This window comes from Ictidomys tridecemlineatus, chromosome 1, assembly GCF_052094955.1.
Source record: "Ictidomys tridecemlineatus isolate mIctTri1 chromosome 1, mIctTri1.hap1, whole genome shotgun sequence".
Lineage (NCBI taxonomy): Eukaryota > Metazoa > Chordata > Mammalia > Rodentia > Sciuridae > Ictidomys > Ictidomys tridecemlineatus.
This window is the reverse complement of record NC_135477.1, coordinates 26709340-26726004: the sequence shown is the minus strand read 5'-3', so window position 1 is coordinate 26726004 and position 16665 is coordinate 26709340. Positions and strand designations below refer to the sequence as shown.

The 16665-nt window shown below is 44.4% G+C and overlaps 1 protein-coding gene and 1 pseudogene across 1 annotated transcript; both read left to right on the top strand.

Annotated features, from left to right (window-relative positions):
• The first annotated feature begins 1259 nt into the window (after positions 1-1259).
• LOC101965270 (acyl-CoA desaturase 1) lies at positions 1260-10859 on the top strand. The gene is made up of 6 exons (XM_005333688.5): positions 1260-1701; positions 2185-2473; positions 5419-5549; positions 6685-6890; positions 7936-8168; positions 10516-10859. The coding sequence occupies exons 1-6, from the start codon at positions 1678-1680 to the stop codon at positions 10713-10715; spliced, it is 1083 nt and encodes a 360-aa protein (XP_005333745.1). The 5' UTR covers positions 1260-1677; the 3' UTR covers positions 10716-10859.
• A 138-nt stretch (positions 10860-10997) lies between these two features.
• Positions 10998-13224, top strand: LOC101970482 (cytochrome b-c1 complex subunit 2, mitochondrial pseudogene; annotated as a pseudogene).
• Positions 13225-16665: the final 3441 nt, after the last annotated feature.

Here is a 16665-nt window from a genome sequence, read left to right as displayed (position 1 = left end):
CACAGCTCTGTCCTGTTCCCAGACTATCCCAAATGCCTTTTTTCCTTATCTCCTCATCTGCCTCTCTTCCCAGAGCAGGATGTGACCTGGGTATGGAAGCAACCTGGGTGAACGCACAGCCTGCCTGGCTCCAAGCTCTCTGGGTAGGACTCCCACAGGTCCAGGGAAGATGGATCCCTGAGGGACAGGTCTCTGAGGTCAGAGCACTCAGGGTACCAGGGAAGTAGGGTCCTGAGCTTGAGCTCCAGAATCATATTTCTGTGTTCACCTCCTAGTTCCACCACTTTCTGGCTGCTACCACTGTGGGCAAGTTATCTGGTCTTTCCATATCTCCTTTTCTTCCCCATGATTCCATTTAAAAAAATGGAACTACTTTTATTTATGCAGTACCCCATCACAGGTTCACAGAGAGTTTTCAATAAAGTGACTCTTTGTAAGTTGGCTTGCAGGATTCATTTAATACCTCCTCCCTATTCTTATTCCATATCGCTGGGCGAAAACACCTGTCTGTGTTTCCTTCCTTTCCCCATGCAGGAGACTCCAAAATTCTAACCTGACAAGCAGAAGGATCTCTAAACCTTCCCGTACACATTTTGGAGGCATGGGCATTGGAACCAGTTTACCCGCTGATGCCTGGCGGTGGCGGTTCCCAGCAGTGTGCCCTGTGACTGAGCCAGGTCGTGGTATGCAGGCACACCTTTGTCTGCTCTAGAGCCAAAGTTCTGGGCTGTCTCAGGTTAGCATATAGGAGTTGGAGCCCGGCAGAGGGCAGAGGCCTAGTCCGCCCTCCACGGGTTAGGACTGCACCAGACCTCTCCGCTTCAGTCTCCCAGGTGGAAGACAAGTCTCCCCTCCCACGCGTCTGAAGGAAAGGGAAGACAGGATGGAACTGTGTGTTGGGCGCCACCGTGTCTTCCCCACAGTTCCCCGTGCAATTTCAGCAGTGCCCAACCATTCGCTGTGACCAATACTGGGCTTGTAATGCATCCCCAGTGCCGAACCAAATCCTCTCCCTTGTCCAGAGAAAAACCTCCCTGACGCGCCCAAAGCCGCGGGGTGCCGGGGCAGAGGCCCAGGAGAGGGTGGAAGAGAAACGGAGAAGGAGAAAAAGAGGGGAGGGGGGCGAGGAGCTGGCGGCAGAGGCAACAGCAGATTGCGCCCAGCCAATGGTAACCGCAGGACGAGGTGGCACCAAATTCCCTTTGGCCAATGACAGGCCAGAGTTTACAAGAGCCTCATTAGCATTTCGCAGAGGCAGAGGCAGGGGCAGAGGCGGCGTGGTGTTGCCGCCTGCAGCATCCTAGATCCTTGGCTCGGGTTGTTGCTCATCTCGGCTCTTTGTCCCCTCCCCTCTCCCTCCCTCACCTCCACGCCAGGCTGTCTCAGCCAAGCAGCTCTGCGCACTTTGCCCCTTGTTGGCAGCGGATAAAATACCCGGCACCGTCCACCCACTGCCAGATCTACTCCTTAAATTCCGAGCCCAGAGAGATCCGCGCACAGCGGGTCGGGCCTGCACAGCCATCCAGCGTGCCACAGCAGAGAGGTGTTCCGAGCGCAGCTCCACCGACGCCCCGCTCAAGCGGGCCCCTGAACCGAAGTCCACCCTCAGTCTCAGCTGTGCCAAATTCGCTCCGCAGCCTCAGCCCCGGGAGCGTGATCCAAGCACCCGAGAGCCAGATGCCCGCCCACATGCTGCAGGAGGTGAGCGTCCCAGAAGTGGCCTCCGTCCCGCGGCTTGGCGGGCGCGAATGGGGCTTGTAGACGACTGATTAGTGGGGGAGACAGTTAAGAGCTTCTCTGAGGAACGGGCCTTCTTTCCCGAGTTTTGCTGCCCACGGTTGGGGTGTGGGTTTTAATCTAGAGGGTTCATTTATCAACTTTTGCTTCTTGAGCTTTAAAGAAAACTGCGGTCCTGCGGATGCCCTTATACACGGTTTCCTTTGTGTGTTGGTATGTTTTCCCCTCCCTCCTTCTGTCCCTTTACCTTGAGGTTTCATTTGCAATCTATCTGCACATTTTCTGGAAGCTTCTCCCTATTCCATCTCAGGTTACAGGCCACCTTCATGTAACCTGGGCACTGGGGAAGAGTCTGAGCCTCTCCTGCACACTTCCCCAACTGCATTAGAGCCCTCCTGGGCTTTTAGTCCCTGCTGTCTCCTGACTCTCCACTTCCTGGCCTTTTAGATATCCAGCTCCTACACCACCACCACCACCACCACCATCACAGCGCCTCCCAAGGGGACCCTGAAGAATGGGGGAGAGAAGTTGGAGAAGACCCCTCTCTATTTGGGGGAAGATATACGCCCTGAAATGAAGGATGACATATACGACCCCAGCTATCAGGATGCAGAGGGCCCCAGGCCCAAGCTTGAGTATGTCTGGAGAAACATCATCCTCATGAGTTTGCTGCACTTGGGAGCCCTGTATGGGATTACATTGGTTCCCACCTGCAAGTTCTACACTTTGCTCTGTGGTAAGCAGTTTCTCTTGTCCTGAATCAGCACCCAAATTTCCATTGCACTTTAATATGGTAGTGTTAACACAGAGCAGAGGCCCCAATTCTGTCCAGGATTAGCCAGCTATGAGTGTTTGGTTGCTTGAAGGACTAACTGGGATGAGAACAGAGCCTTATAGGATTGGGATGCAGGAGTGTCCATCCTTAACAGGGGTGCTGGGAGTGAGCCCTGTGACCTTACACTGTAGGATTTTAGGTGTAGGCCTGTAGCACAGAGGTGGCTGTCCCTGAAAGAAAGTTAAGTCATTTACATGGCTTCCTGTCCCTACCATGAATCAAGGACAGCATAGGAACCTGATGCTAGGCCAGGGGCTTCATGAGCAACGTGTTAAACAAAGTCAGGCGTCAAAGCAAGGGAAACTGCTTAGGAGGCCAGATCATGGAAAAAGGATAAATGTAAGTCTTGTCCACAAAATGATTTTCATCTTGACCCCTTGACCAGATTTGGCTGGTTTGTCAGAGAGGAAACATAACATGACCCAAGTTGCACAGATGTGTTGCTCTTTATTCCAGATAGTTTTTCTGGTTACCACAAATGCAACATATGTGCTTAGAAAGAAATAACATTGCAGAAATGCTTCATGTTCCATTCCCCACTTTCCCAGATCCTGCCTTCCTCTCCTAAGGCTGTGAAGTGCCAAGGACCCAACACTTAACATCAGCACCTCCTTGGCCTCTTCTCATTCCCAGGCTGCTGTAATGAGGGATAAGGTCACCCAGTTCCTTCCTGACCTGCACGTGTGCTTTGCAGGCAAATTCATCTCTGCCCCTGAAGCCTGAGTTGGGAAGGAGGAGTAGGGAGCTCTAGAGACCTAGGTGTCCAATTGCTGCTCTCTGAGCAGTTGGGGAGTCAGGATGTCTTCTCCATAAGCCAACTAGAAATTTTCTGGAATAAATTTAGGAGTGGGGGAACCGTCTGGCAGCTCTCTTGGAGGGCAGTGGTGGAAGGGCTGTTTGGGTAGGTATTAGACTGTTTCCCTCTGAATCTCTTAGGTCTGATAGGTAGTAACATTTGGCCCCTTGAGCTTTTCTTAGAGAATTTTCAAGGTGCCACATGGAAATGCAACTGAGAATATCCCCTTTCTCTGGATTGCAGTTTTTCCAAGTACCAAATGGTGACAATATTTTTAGGATGGGAAGGTTCTGTTCCTTAGGACAATGTGTGTTATCCCAGCATTTCTCCTGAATCAGCTATTTTGAGAGATCTGTCAGTAGACTGTGAAAGAGCCCCCAGGGCAGAGCTGAAAAGATGTCTCTAACAATAGTGAGGGCCCAAGGGCAAAGCTACTTTTCTGGACAAACCTGTGAGATGTTGCTTGACCATCAACAGGGACACCAACAGTCCTTCCCTGGGGGAGAGAGAATGAATGTAACATATCAAGCCTTCTATTTGATAGACCAACAAGTGTGGATAGAATGGGCACCACAGTGCCTGGGGTCTTGTCCTAGTTCAATGCCAATATCCCAGGGCCATCTGCACTCTGCACGGTGAAACAATCCTATATACTTCCTTGCCTCTCAACTGAATGCTTCTGTTTGGCCTAAAACCCTTTCTTTCCTCCTGGTGATGCAGGGCTCTTGGTCCACTGTGGTTTTTCCAGATATGGGTAAAAAGCATCAGATTTCAATCACCATGTGGCCAGAGGCAAAGAATCACCTGGGGCTTCAAGCCCAGAGACTATGTGGCTGTTTTGGGGGATCTGGAAGGAGACAGATTTGGTGGGGAGGGGAAGGAGAAGAGGGGGCTGTTTAAGCAAACTGTTATCTCTAGCTCCAGAAGAACATGGGACAATTTGTTACAATGTGTCCTGTGTTCCACCACAGCTATGTTCTTGGCCCCTTAGGATCCATTGTTTCCAGCTGGCTCCTGGGAATGAAAAATTGTTAGTTTCTCCCAAGGCCTGAGCCCCTGCCTGCTAGAGCTGCTTAACGAGATAGGTACACCATTGCCCCCTTCCCCAGTAGACATCATATCTAGTGCCTCCTGATCCTGCAGGCCTAGAGGAGGCTGAGGCAGGACAATATTGCAGTGTTCCTATGCCAGCTTTGATTATCTCTCAGTGTTGTCTAGAATTAGTATTGACTGGGTTCGGGGGCTTGGCAAAGGAGAGACTGGGGACCTGGGCACGGATCTTGCAGGGTGGATAATAGACGTAGAACAAGAACTTCTTGTGACATAAAACCTAGATTCAAACCAAGACTCCCATTTTCCTTGCTATGAAGGAATGTGTGATCCTTGTTAAGCAGGAATCTCTAGAGCACCTATTTCCCCACCTACAACATGCAATATTAAGAGTACCAGCCCCTTTCATGGTGAATATGAAAATATTAACATCCCTGGTAAAGACTGAGTCTAATTAAAAATATGACTGTGTGCAGGGCTGACTTTCCTATCAGGACACTCTGCCTGATACAATATTGGAATACTTTTGCACTGATTGTTAAATAGCCATAGTGATGCATGCCCTGAATGTCCCCTACACCATAGAGCTCCAATTGATCAGTGCCCAGATCTGCTCTGGCTGCTCATTTTGAAAATCACTTGCTCATGGTTCCTAAACTCTATGGGAATATTTTGAGGCACTGAATACCTTAGAGAAGGTCAGCTGAAGGTCAAACGCTCATACGGACAATGATAGTGGCATAGTCATGAGAGTTTTATTCCTCTCTTGCCATCCTGCCTCCTTAGTCCCTGGGAGTCCTCTCCACTCTCCTAGGAGGAGAGACAGGGAGGTGATAGTCACTTTTCAGGAGCTAAAGGTGACAAGGCAGCCCTGTGGTTCAGCTGAAGCTGATACTCAAAGCCTAAAGAACACATGACTTGTGGCATAAGAGAGGTACTTTGATATGCTTTCCCATGGAACTTTCCTGTTGGTGACTTCCCTATCATCTTGTCCTGGCAGCCTATGTGTACTATTTAATCAGTGTCCTGGGCATCACTGCAGGAGCTCATCGCCTGTGGAGCCACCGAACTTACAAAGCACGGCTGCCTCTGCGGCTCTTCCTGATCTTTGCCGACACCATGGCGTTCCAGGTGAGAAGCTGATGCTGCTCAGCTCTTTTGTCACCACCCTAACAATGACCCAGGGTGTCATGGAGGAGATCAGTGCCGAGAGCAGATCCCTAGCAGGATAGTCATTGCTCTTTCTTGTCTCTTGTGGTCATCTCAAGTATAGGCTCCTTGCCTGGCTGCATCTGACATGGAATACTCGGAGTCATTAGGAAGGAAAATAGGGGTTAAATAGCAAAGGCTCTGAAGGTATAGGATTATTATCAAGGTTTCTGTGTCCTCATGCATTGTGGGTGTTGTAGTCCTTTATCATAAAGGGGCATGCACTGAGCCTGGTTTCTTGGGCAGACGGTGAATAATAAACTCATGCTTTAAGGAGATTATCTTTGAACCCTACTATAATTCCTTTGAGATTGATGGTTAAGAGACTTAGGAACTCCTTGAGTTATTACAAGTATCACAAGGTAGGTCCTGTTATTCTCTCCCCTTTACAGATGAGGAAACTTGAGTTACTGCGGTTGGATTGACCAACGTTGTCATCTGATCTGGGGTTGCTATTTGGCTAGGTCAACTACTGAGAATGATTGAGGCACACGTTTATAAAAGAATGAAGGGAATTGAGGAAGGGGACTCTCCTAGCTGTGACATTATAGCAATGGGCACAGGATGCCTTGTGTGGGGTTTAACTTGTATCAAGAGGAAAACAAAAACACATTAGTCCCCTCTCTTTGGCAACATGTGAGGTGCTTACCACAATTGCATAACCATCTCTGCCCTAGTACCCTACAGTTTGATGCTCTCGATGTTGTCCATATGGGGCAAAGGGAGGAAGAGACATGTAGGCACATTTTTGAAGGGATGGAAAGAGTCCCAGATAGTACCAGAGGTCTTTTTGAATGTGGCCTCAGTCACTGTCATGACCTGTCACTTGTGAAGGCATCAAGATAGAGTTCCCCATAGCTTTATCCACATACCAACAACCTAGGATCCAAGGCCTCATTGGGCCAGACTGATAGATAGATCCTCCTCATTGGGCCAGACTCCTGGGGACTGTATGCTTGGGCTAAGAGCCGTGGGCCCTTGCAAACATCTGGGCATTGGACTTCTCCCAGGAGGGCATCTCTCCTCAGGCCTGCGTTCCTCTTCTCTGTCCCTCCAGAATGATGTTTATGAATGGGCCCGAGATCACCGTACCCACCACAAATTCTCAGAAACACATGCCGACCCTCATAACTCCCGCCGCGGCTTCTTCTTCTCTCACGTGGGTTGGCTACTCGTGCGCAAACACCCAGCTGTCAAAGAGAAGGGGGGGACACTGGACCTGTCTGACCTAAAAGCTGAGAAGCTGGTGATGTTCCAGAGGAGGTGAGTGAAGGGAGGATGGGGCTGGGGATGCGGCCCCGGGCATTTATGTTTGGGGCCTCCAGTTTTCACTTATAAGACAAGAGGATTGTTGGGTCTGTGAATTCAAAATCATTTAAGTCCTCGTATTTAACATTCTATAAGCCCATAGCCATAGTTTATTGCTGTTACTTTCTGATAATTTGCAGGGAGAGGACTGCATTCTTAGCCCATTTTATTCCACCACCCCAGATGTGGAACACATATAAAAACTTAAATATGTTATATAATATTATCATACAATATACAATGTGATTTTATAAGAATAAGATTAAATTAATTAGGGGCTGGAGTTGTGGCTCAGTGGTAGAGTGCTTACCTCACGGCGTGAGGCACTAGGTTCAATTCTCAGCACAGCATATAAATAAATGAATAAAATAAAAGTCCATCAACAACTAAATATTTTAAAAAGATTATATTAATTAATACTTATTAATAGAATGATATATGTACACATGTAAAAGTTATAGACTATGATTTCCAATCTATTTTAATTGGTCAATTTCATTGAAATATTCACTTAATGTGAATATTTGGGACTTAATGTGTTTCATGGACTAGGTGAGCACTCTATTGCTGAGTTACACCTTCAGACTCTCACTGAGCTATGTTAATGATATCAATAAATGCAAGAAATGTTCACAGTATAGTCATGGACACAGATGTAGACTTAGGATTTTATTTGGTGGCAACAGAGAACCTCTAATCATCTGCACCAATGTGGCACAGCAAGGGTGTGTTTCAAAGGGTGCTCCCAAGACGAGTGAAAGTAACCATTGAGTCAGAAAGACAAGAGGCTAGCCCTAAGGCAGATGGACAATACTCTAGGCAGTAGAACTCCTACCATGTGCTCAAAACCTTTTTCCACCCTATTCACTTGTGCTGGTTTCTTTCACCCTGTGCCTATAGTATGGGAGAAAAGACGTAGCTCAGTCCAGTGAGAGTGGACAGTCCAGGTAGGTGTGAGAGTTCTCTTTCTGCAGACTCACTGTGGGATCTTTCAATGTAGATACTACAAGCCCGCTGTCCTGTTGATGTGCTTCATCCTGCCCACACTGGTGCCCTGGTTCTTTTGGGGTGAAACTTTTCTACACAGCTTGTGTGTTGCCACTTTCCTGCGATATGCTATAGTACTCAACGTCACCTGGCTGGTGAACAGTGCTGCCCACCTCTATGGATACCGCCCTTATGACAAGAACATTGATTCTCGGGAGAATATACTGGTTTCTCTGGGAGCTGGGGGTAAGTCACATCTACTGTCTGATCTTATGGTCAGGCTCAAAACCTTCTAACTCTCAGGAAACAACACTTGTGTAAATGGGAAAGGTGAAAAATAATAACTTTTTGATTTTTAAGTTGAAAAATAATCTCTAAATACTACCTGTATTGAGCCACTCTGAGTTTTCCTTTTCTAGGCAGATAATTTCATAAGAAGTTCCTGCTTCATGACCTGATATTGAATATTCTTGAGTTTATTTGTCTCTATAGTTCCATTCCCAGTTGCCAGGTAGGAAAAAAAGAGTTCTACCATCTATCTTCACTGTTTACTGCCCTTTCTAAGTGAACATAGTGTTTGACTGAGGCTCAGGTTGTTTTTCCTTGGCTTCTTCTCACCAGGATCAAAGCTGTTCTTCATCCAGTAGCACCTTGGCAGCCCTCCCACTCACAAGTCTATGCTCATGACTGTATAACACTATTTTTTTCTCATTAATATCTTCCTCTATATTCTCAATCCAGGTCATATTTACTGCCTTCATTGTAAGGGTTCTCCCCCCCACCCCACCCTATCTCTTTTTTTACTTCCATACATCTCCCGACTCCTTTCAGGAAACTTCTAGCATTATACATAAACTTACTTTGATTCTTCAAAGTAAGAATATGTACAATGAAATAAATCACCTATACACGTCCAAATCTGAGATTTTCATAGAAATGGAATAGTCTAGACTGACATGTGTCCTGTGTTGTAAATGGAACTCCAGTGAGCTTCCACATCTGCAGGCTCTTTGTGACCCTCAGTTCAAACTAGTTGCCAATATCTTACTTTCTCCCATTTGTCATTTGCTTCTGCAAACCCTGTCCCTTTGCCCTTTGCTCTCCTCCACTCTTTCCTGCCATTCTCATCTTGTTGGTCTTGACTTATCTCAACAGTCACATGCTTATCCTTTAGAACTTTTCTTCAGCTGTCTCTTTGCCCCAGTTGCTCCCATTGACTCTCCCCTTTTTCCATTCCTTGTCTCTGTGTGTGTGTGATTCATTTTAAATCTGATACCTACAGGCATGGTGAGTGCTCACTCAGAGCCTTGCTGTGAAGCCCACAGGTGGAAGTGGCAATCCTGGGTCACCCTTAGCCTTAGTGTTATCCCTCCACCTACCAGTGCATACTGTGGACAGTCTGGTATACACAGGAATAGGCACCTTGAGATGCCCAGTCATTTGCTTGGCAGAACCTCCTATGATTGCTTGCTATTCTTATCATTGCTGTTCTATCTTGGGATGTTTTTATCTACAAAATGTACAACAACCTCTCTTATCATGCCTGTTCTTTACCTAGGCACAATAAGGGCCAGTGTTGCTAGTGTTGAAAGCTGTTGAGAAAGAAGAATCCTGCCAAGAATTGCCAAACATTTTACCAATTACAGAAATGTTCTGGATCCCAAATTTCTTTATTTTCCATTCCAGCACAGTGAAATAATGCTTATCCCAAGAGTTCTCAGAATCTCAGAGGTTAGGGGGATCTCAGAAGTGTTTTCAGAGTACTTCCTATTTCATCAGTACCTCCCCTGCTCCAGGATCAAAACTCAGAGAATTAGAAGCCAGATCAGTCCATTGTGTACTAGCCAAGGCTAGGGGAGCTCTGGCCCCTGGCTGAGCTTCCTTTCTTCTGACTTTCGGCTGTTGCTGGCCATTTTATCACAACCTCCCACTTTAATGGGGAGCACAGGTATGGTGGAGAAAAGTGTGTTGCTTACTCAACTTTTTTTCATTTTCTTTTCTTTATTTTTTTATACTGGGAATTGAACCCAAAGGTACTCTACTACTGAGCTATATCCCCACCCCTTTTGATTTTTTATTGAGATAGGGTCTCAATACATTGTTGAGGTTGGCCTTGAACCTATGATCCTCCTGCCTCAGCCTCCCAAATTGCTGAGATTACAGGCAAATACCACAGCACTTAACTATATATACTCACCTTTGTAAGAAGCACAGCCACAGTTCTTCCTTTGGACCCTCCCCCAACACATGCAAAAATGCAAAGAGCCTGTGTGGTCTCAGGCCAGTATTTACTGAAGCTCTGGCATTTTACAATTTAAGATCATTTCTCAACAGAACCAGGTCTGTCTCATCCTCTTACCCCCAAGAAAAACTTTCTCTCACAAAGGGTCCCAGGCAGCCATGGGTGACCAGGGCTTCTTGATGCCTCTGAGGGCATCTATTTGCCTTAAGTAGAAGACACAGGGTTCATCTATTCATTCAACAACAGGAGCTTTCTCAGAGGTTTGTGGTGCCCTGCTGGGTAAGAGGTTGCAAAGATGAGGAACACAGCAATTTACTGAGCTCCCTAACTTCTCTCCTTGGTTTGTTCCAGGTGAGGGTTTCCACAACTACCACCACTCCTTCCCCTATGACTACTCTGCCAGTGAGTACCGCTGGCACATCAACTTTACCACGTTCTTCATCGACTGCATGGCTGTCCTCGGCCTGGCTTATGACCGGAAGAAAGTATCCAAGGCCGCTGTCTTGGCCAGGATTAAAAGAACTGGAGATGGAAGCCACAAGAGTGCCTAAGTTTGGGGTTGTCCAGGTTCCCTTTCTAAAGCCATCTGGGCAGAGGTTTAATGTTCTGTTGATTAACTACTGAGTAATGCTACCAGGTTGCTAAAAGTGATGACCTTAACCCATTCCAGTAAAGTATTCTTTTAAAATGCAAAAGCTTTGATAATTTTTTGAGGTAATACATATTTTAATTAGCTAGTTTTAACCATTCCACAGTATACATGCCTCCAAACATATTGTACATGATGAATACATACAATTTTATGTGTCAATTTTTTAAAATAATTAATAAATTTGAATATTCTAAAAAGGAGTATTGAAAGTGAGAAAAATCACTGTTAAGCTGATACACTTATTTTCTCTCTTCTATTTCCATTGGACTTTGCTTTGTTTAATTACCTTTCTTTCTCATTTTCCTCATAGCCTCAGAGGCAAACAGCTGGTCAGCCATTGGTCTGGGTCCAACTACCAGCATCTAGACATTCTAGTAACTAAATGTAATGATCTTTGTCCCAGATAACTCTTTCCTAGTTTTCTCCTGAGCTTTGAGTAGGTGGCTCAAGCTAAAAAAAAAAATATAAGAAACTTTCTGTGACATCCTCTGCTAATTCAGCCCAGGCTTTTCTAGATGGAATAGAAAACTATTTTTATTTGGCATATGGCTTGTGAAGCAGGTAGATCACCAGGAGAGAGAGTTGGTGTGCAAGGCATGATTAATAATTAAGGACAGCATGGAGATGGGAAAAGAGGGAAAGGAAGCTCTTGCAGGGATCGGACCCTGCCTAGCAAAGACACTGAGCTCCTCTACACAGCATTCTTCCTTCTGTCTTTCCTGACCCCAAGTCATGGAGCTTGGTGATTCTAGAATCCAAAGCAAATCAATGACTTGAGGTAAAGAAGCATTTACTTAATAGTAAAAGTGGTCTTTCTGGGGTAAGAATTATTTTTTGTTAATAACAGAGATTTTTTACAGAAGTCTTCAGGTTGGCTGTGTCCAAAATTGGTGAATATAGCAGCTCACAGTATTTTAGATTCCATAAGCTGCTCATCCAGCTATTTTGATCTTTCTGGTGTGCCATCCTCAGGATATTTTTTGCTCTCCTCAGTGATAGGATTTGTATGGCACTTCCAAACATCCCAAAATGAATTTATCAAGTGGAATTGGGTCAAGCAAACATACGTAGACACAAAATTGTGGGAACAGGAAAACATTTTACTTAGAGTATTTCCCTTTGAAAAAGAAATGCCTAAGAAATTGGAGGAGTTCTGCCGCCATCTTCATTTCCATTAAGCTGGCTGTGACACGATCAGAGCATTCTTGAGCCATGAAGCTATTAACCAGAGCCGGGTCCTTGTCAAGATTTTATTCCCTCAAATTTACTCCTAAAGTTAAAAACTCCACCCCTGAAACCTTATCCCTGCCTTTGATGTACCCCCTTAAATAAACCACCGGGAGCCATTTTCTAATTGCTGTCCCTACAAGAGTTTCTCCATGTCTTTAGGTCCTTGAGTTTACCAAATTACCAAAGGGTTTGGTGATTGCATCTCTGAAACTATGTTCATGCATCAAACATCCTGATTTGTTCATTAAAGCAGGCAATAGATATGAGGACTCAACAATTTAAGGACCTTTCATTTACTGCCTCTTGCATCCAGCTTGACTACTAAAAGAGATTCATCTTTTAAGATCACCTATGGAATTGAAGCAGTTGGTGGTAAAGTAGGATTATAACAGGGGAGGATAGGGCATATACTGTGGAATACCTGAGGGATAACATCCATATTCTAATGGAGTACCTATTCCCTATCACGACAGCACCAGCATTTCTTCCTTTAGAAGTAGCTGCCCTTCAGTCTCCACTAAGGATTGACAAAGCTGTGGCTTTTCAGAATCCACAACTTTGTGTCATTGAAAATGTGCATGCTGCTGTTTACAAGAAAGCCTTGGTCAATTTCTTATATTGTGACATCAGATGAGTTACATTACTATGTTCAGAATCATTTTTACAAGAGTAAGAAGGGCTTTAACTGGATTTGGTGCCAGTTATCCTGTTCTAAAGCAAGTTGCTGAACAGTTTCTCAATATGAGGAATGGGCTTGGTGGATGTTTTAGTCCGTTTTTTTTTTTTCTTTTTTTTAATTGAGAGCCATCAGCGGGCTGTGTATGGACTGTATCATACATCACAGCCTAATGAATAGGTGTTTGGGAACTTCCCCTGGCAGTCCCACAGGGTAAGATTGCACAAACATGTAAATTTTTATTCTGCTCCGCCTGGTCCCACATAGCACCAGAGATGGGGTGACCTGCTGTAGCCGCACAGCTTCTCTGAGATGGGTGTAACCGGCCAAGATGCCAATCAACCTGCTGACTGCAAGACATCAGGAAGCAAAACTCCACCCCTGAAACCTTATCCTTGCCTTTGATGTACCCCCTTAAATAAACCACAGGGATCCATTTTCTAATTGTGTAGCTCCAGCTCCTATGTGGACTGGACCTATCAGGACTCCATCTTTAAAACTATCTTTTCTGACTCTTTGTCTTTTGTTCTTCACTAATTATTCTAGACTTTAATTTCTTAGGAGGCTGATACCTCTGAGCAGGCAAGAATTCCCTGGAGAGGTGCTGGCCACCCTATGAGATAAAGATACAGATATATATATTTTTTCTGCCATGACCAAAAAGACCTAACATGGGCAATAGAAGAGGAAAAGTTTATTTAGGGGCTCATGATTTCAGAGTTGTTAGTCCATAGATGGCCAACTCCATTCCCTTGGAGCCTGAGATGAGGCAGAACATCATGGTAGAAGTATGTGGCAGAGAAAAGGAACTGAGGACCTGGCACTAGTAAGCAGACTCCCCTCACCATGAACAAAATATATACCCCAAAGACAGCCCCAGTGACCCATCTCCTCCAGTCACACCCTACCTGCCTATGGCTTCCACCCAGTTAATCCTTATTAGCAGCTTAATGCACTGATCAGTTTAAGGCTCTCATAACCCGATTATTTTACCTCTAAACGCTCTTACATGGTCTCACACATGAGTTTTTTGGGGACATCTCACATCTAAACTGTAAAGGGTATTTGGTATTAAGTCCAAATACTCTGGAGGTGGAATTCAAAAAACAGAATGGAGACAGAATTGTTCCTACTGCTGTTGTAGCAAAAAGTATTGCCACATGAAGCGCTGAAGTAAATGCCGGACCTCATGTCAAGAGCCACAGCAATGCCACCAGCCTTCTGTTCCAGGCTATTGCCAAAGGAAATCAGCTAGTTAATGTTTCTTCTTTTATACCAGTAACTCAGATTCTGAACTCTGGGATTTACACTCATTCTCAAGCTGCAGCTGTGGAGTTGTTATCAAGCTGCCTATAACCAAGTAAAAACAATTACCTAACCTTTCCAATGCAGATGCCCAGACTGCCAAGAACAAGTTAATATCCAGATACCCAATGTCAGTGGTCATCTGAGTTTCCTAGATGAAGTCATGTCCCAAGTTCTAGCTGCTGGTTCTTAGGCACTGCCATCCATCATCCTGCTGAAAATGACTTTTTTTTTTTTTTTTTTTTTGCACCAGGGATTGAACCCAGGGTTACTTAACCACTGAGCCACATCCCCAGCCCTTTTTATATTTTATTTAGAAACAGGTCTCAGTTGCTTAGAATCTTGATAAGTTGCTGAGGCTGGCTTTGAACTTGTGTCCTCCTGCCTCAGTCTCCCGAGCCACTGGGATTACAGGCATGCACCACCAAGCCTGGCCAGAAAATAACTGTTGATGCTGATGTCAAATGCTGCAGAGAAGTTTGTTCCTAGTCAGAAATCAATGGCAAGAAGAGGAAATACCTTAAAGAATGACTGAGCACAGTGGTGCACATCTTTAATCCGAGGAACTCTGAGACCGAGGATCACAAGTTTAAGGCCAGCTTCTGTGACTTTGTGAGATATTGTCTTGAAATTAAAAAAATTAAAAGGATAGGGGATGAAGCTAAGTGGTAAAGCACCCTGGGTTCAATCCCCATTACAAAAACAAAAATAACCAAACAAGAGAACATCTTAAAACATAAATGAAGCTAATTACTCCTAGCAGGGCTAGAGTCATTAAAACATTCTGCTTAAATGTTAATAAAAGAAAAGCTTAGAGGAGATGTATTCTCCAAGTTGCATCAGAGATGGAAAGGTAAAGAGGCAGTCTCTGTAGGTAGTTCCTAAGAGATCACTTTTCAAAGGAAGGGCTCTGACAACACACCTAGTGGGTTCCGAAGCTGCTGAGTAAGTATCAGGCATGGTGGTGCACTCCTGTAATCCCACTAACTCAGCTGGCTGAGCAGGAGGATGGCAAGTTCAAGGCCATCCTCAGCAACTTAGTAAGACCCTGTCTTAAAAAAATAAATAGGAATGGGGATGCAGCTCAGTGGTAAAGTATCCTTGGATTCAATCCCCTCCTGGCTCCCTCTGAGTAGTCCTTTACCCCTGAGAACCTATGGCAATGCCCTGTATCAATAGGAGCCTGGTTGGAGGGTTATCAGCACAAGTATTTGCAAGATTCCCTTCTGGGTTTTGTTTTGGAGACTTCTCTTAGGCCTGTATTTATGAAGTGTACATATTATGGAGGAGAAAGTAATTTGAATATATTTATTTATCATTGTTAATTTTAACATGAAATAATAATGGTATCACTTAAAATGGAAAGTTTTCTCCTTGGTTTGCTAGTATCCTAAGTGTAATCTGTGTATATGTAGCTCAAAGGGGTGAATCTCAAAGGTAAACAAAGTAAGGTGGCCCTGTTACATTAGTTGGTAAAATCTTGGCCTTTCCTAACAGCCAACTTGCTATGTGACCTTCACTTTTATAACAAACTCATTCCCCAAACTCATTAATCCATTCAGAGCCCTCCTGGGCTAATCACATCTTTTTTTTTTTTTTTTACGTTGAAGTACATCGTTTTATTTATTTATTTATTTATTTATTTCTTCTTTCTTTTTTTTATTGGTTGTTCACAACATTACAAAGCTCTTGACATATCATATTTCATACATTATATTGAAGTGGGTTATGAACTCCCAATTTTACCCCAAATGCAGATTGCAGAATCACGTCAGTTACACATCCACATTTTTACATCTAATCACATCTTAAAAGTCTCACTTCTCGCTGGGCATGGTGGTGCACACCTGTAATCCCAGCAGCTCAGGAGACTGAGGCAGGAGAATTGCAAGTTCAAAGTCAGCCTCAGCAATGGCGAGGCCCTAAGCAACTCAGTGAGACCCTGCTCTAAATAAAATACAAAATAGGGCTGGAGATGTGGCTCAATGGTTGAGACCCTCCCTAGTAACCTCACCCACCCATCCCGGGAAAAAAAAAAAAAAAGTCTCACTTCTCAGTTGGTTGCTTTCATATGTTGCAACACATGAACTTTGAGGGACACACTGAAACTGCAGCACTGGGCAAGTAGTTAATTATAATGTACTCACTTTATCTTCTACTAAATGGGGTAATAACACAGAACTACCTAGAAAGACAAATTGAGGTTCAGCTAAAGCTTTTTATTAAGCATTTTGAGATCCTCAGCAGAGGAATTCTCAAGTCCTGCAGAATTTATATTAGCAGTGACCACAATGAACTTGACAAGTCCAAATGTCCTAAATGTTGTCATTGGTCTACATGATTCCTTTAAGAGATTCAAAGTATTCATTGGGGAATTGGCAAATATAAAATTTGAGAATATATGCTCATTGCCATAAAAATATATGAAACATATCTTTTCTTTGCCTGAGTTTTTTTTCCTTTTTATGTGAAATAGTAATTATTTGTAATCTAAGAATAATTTTGGAATAATTTCTACTAATATCAAATCTGAAGCTTGTTGTACTGATCTGAGATTGTGGTTAATAATAATAAAAGTGAAATGAATCTGATTGCACTGTGTCTGGGAACTTTTTGACTGTGATATAGTCTCCTGGGA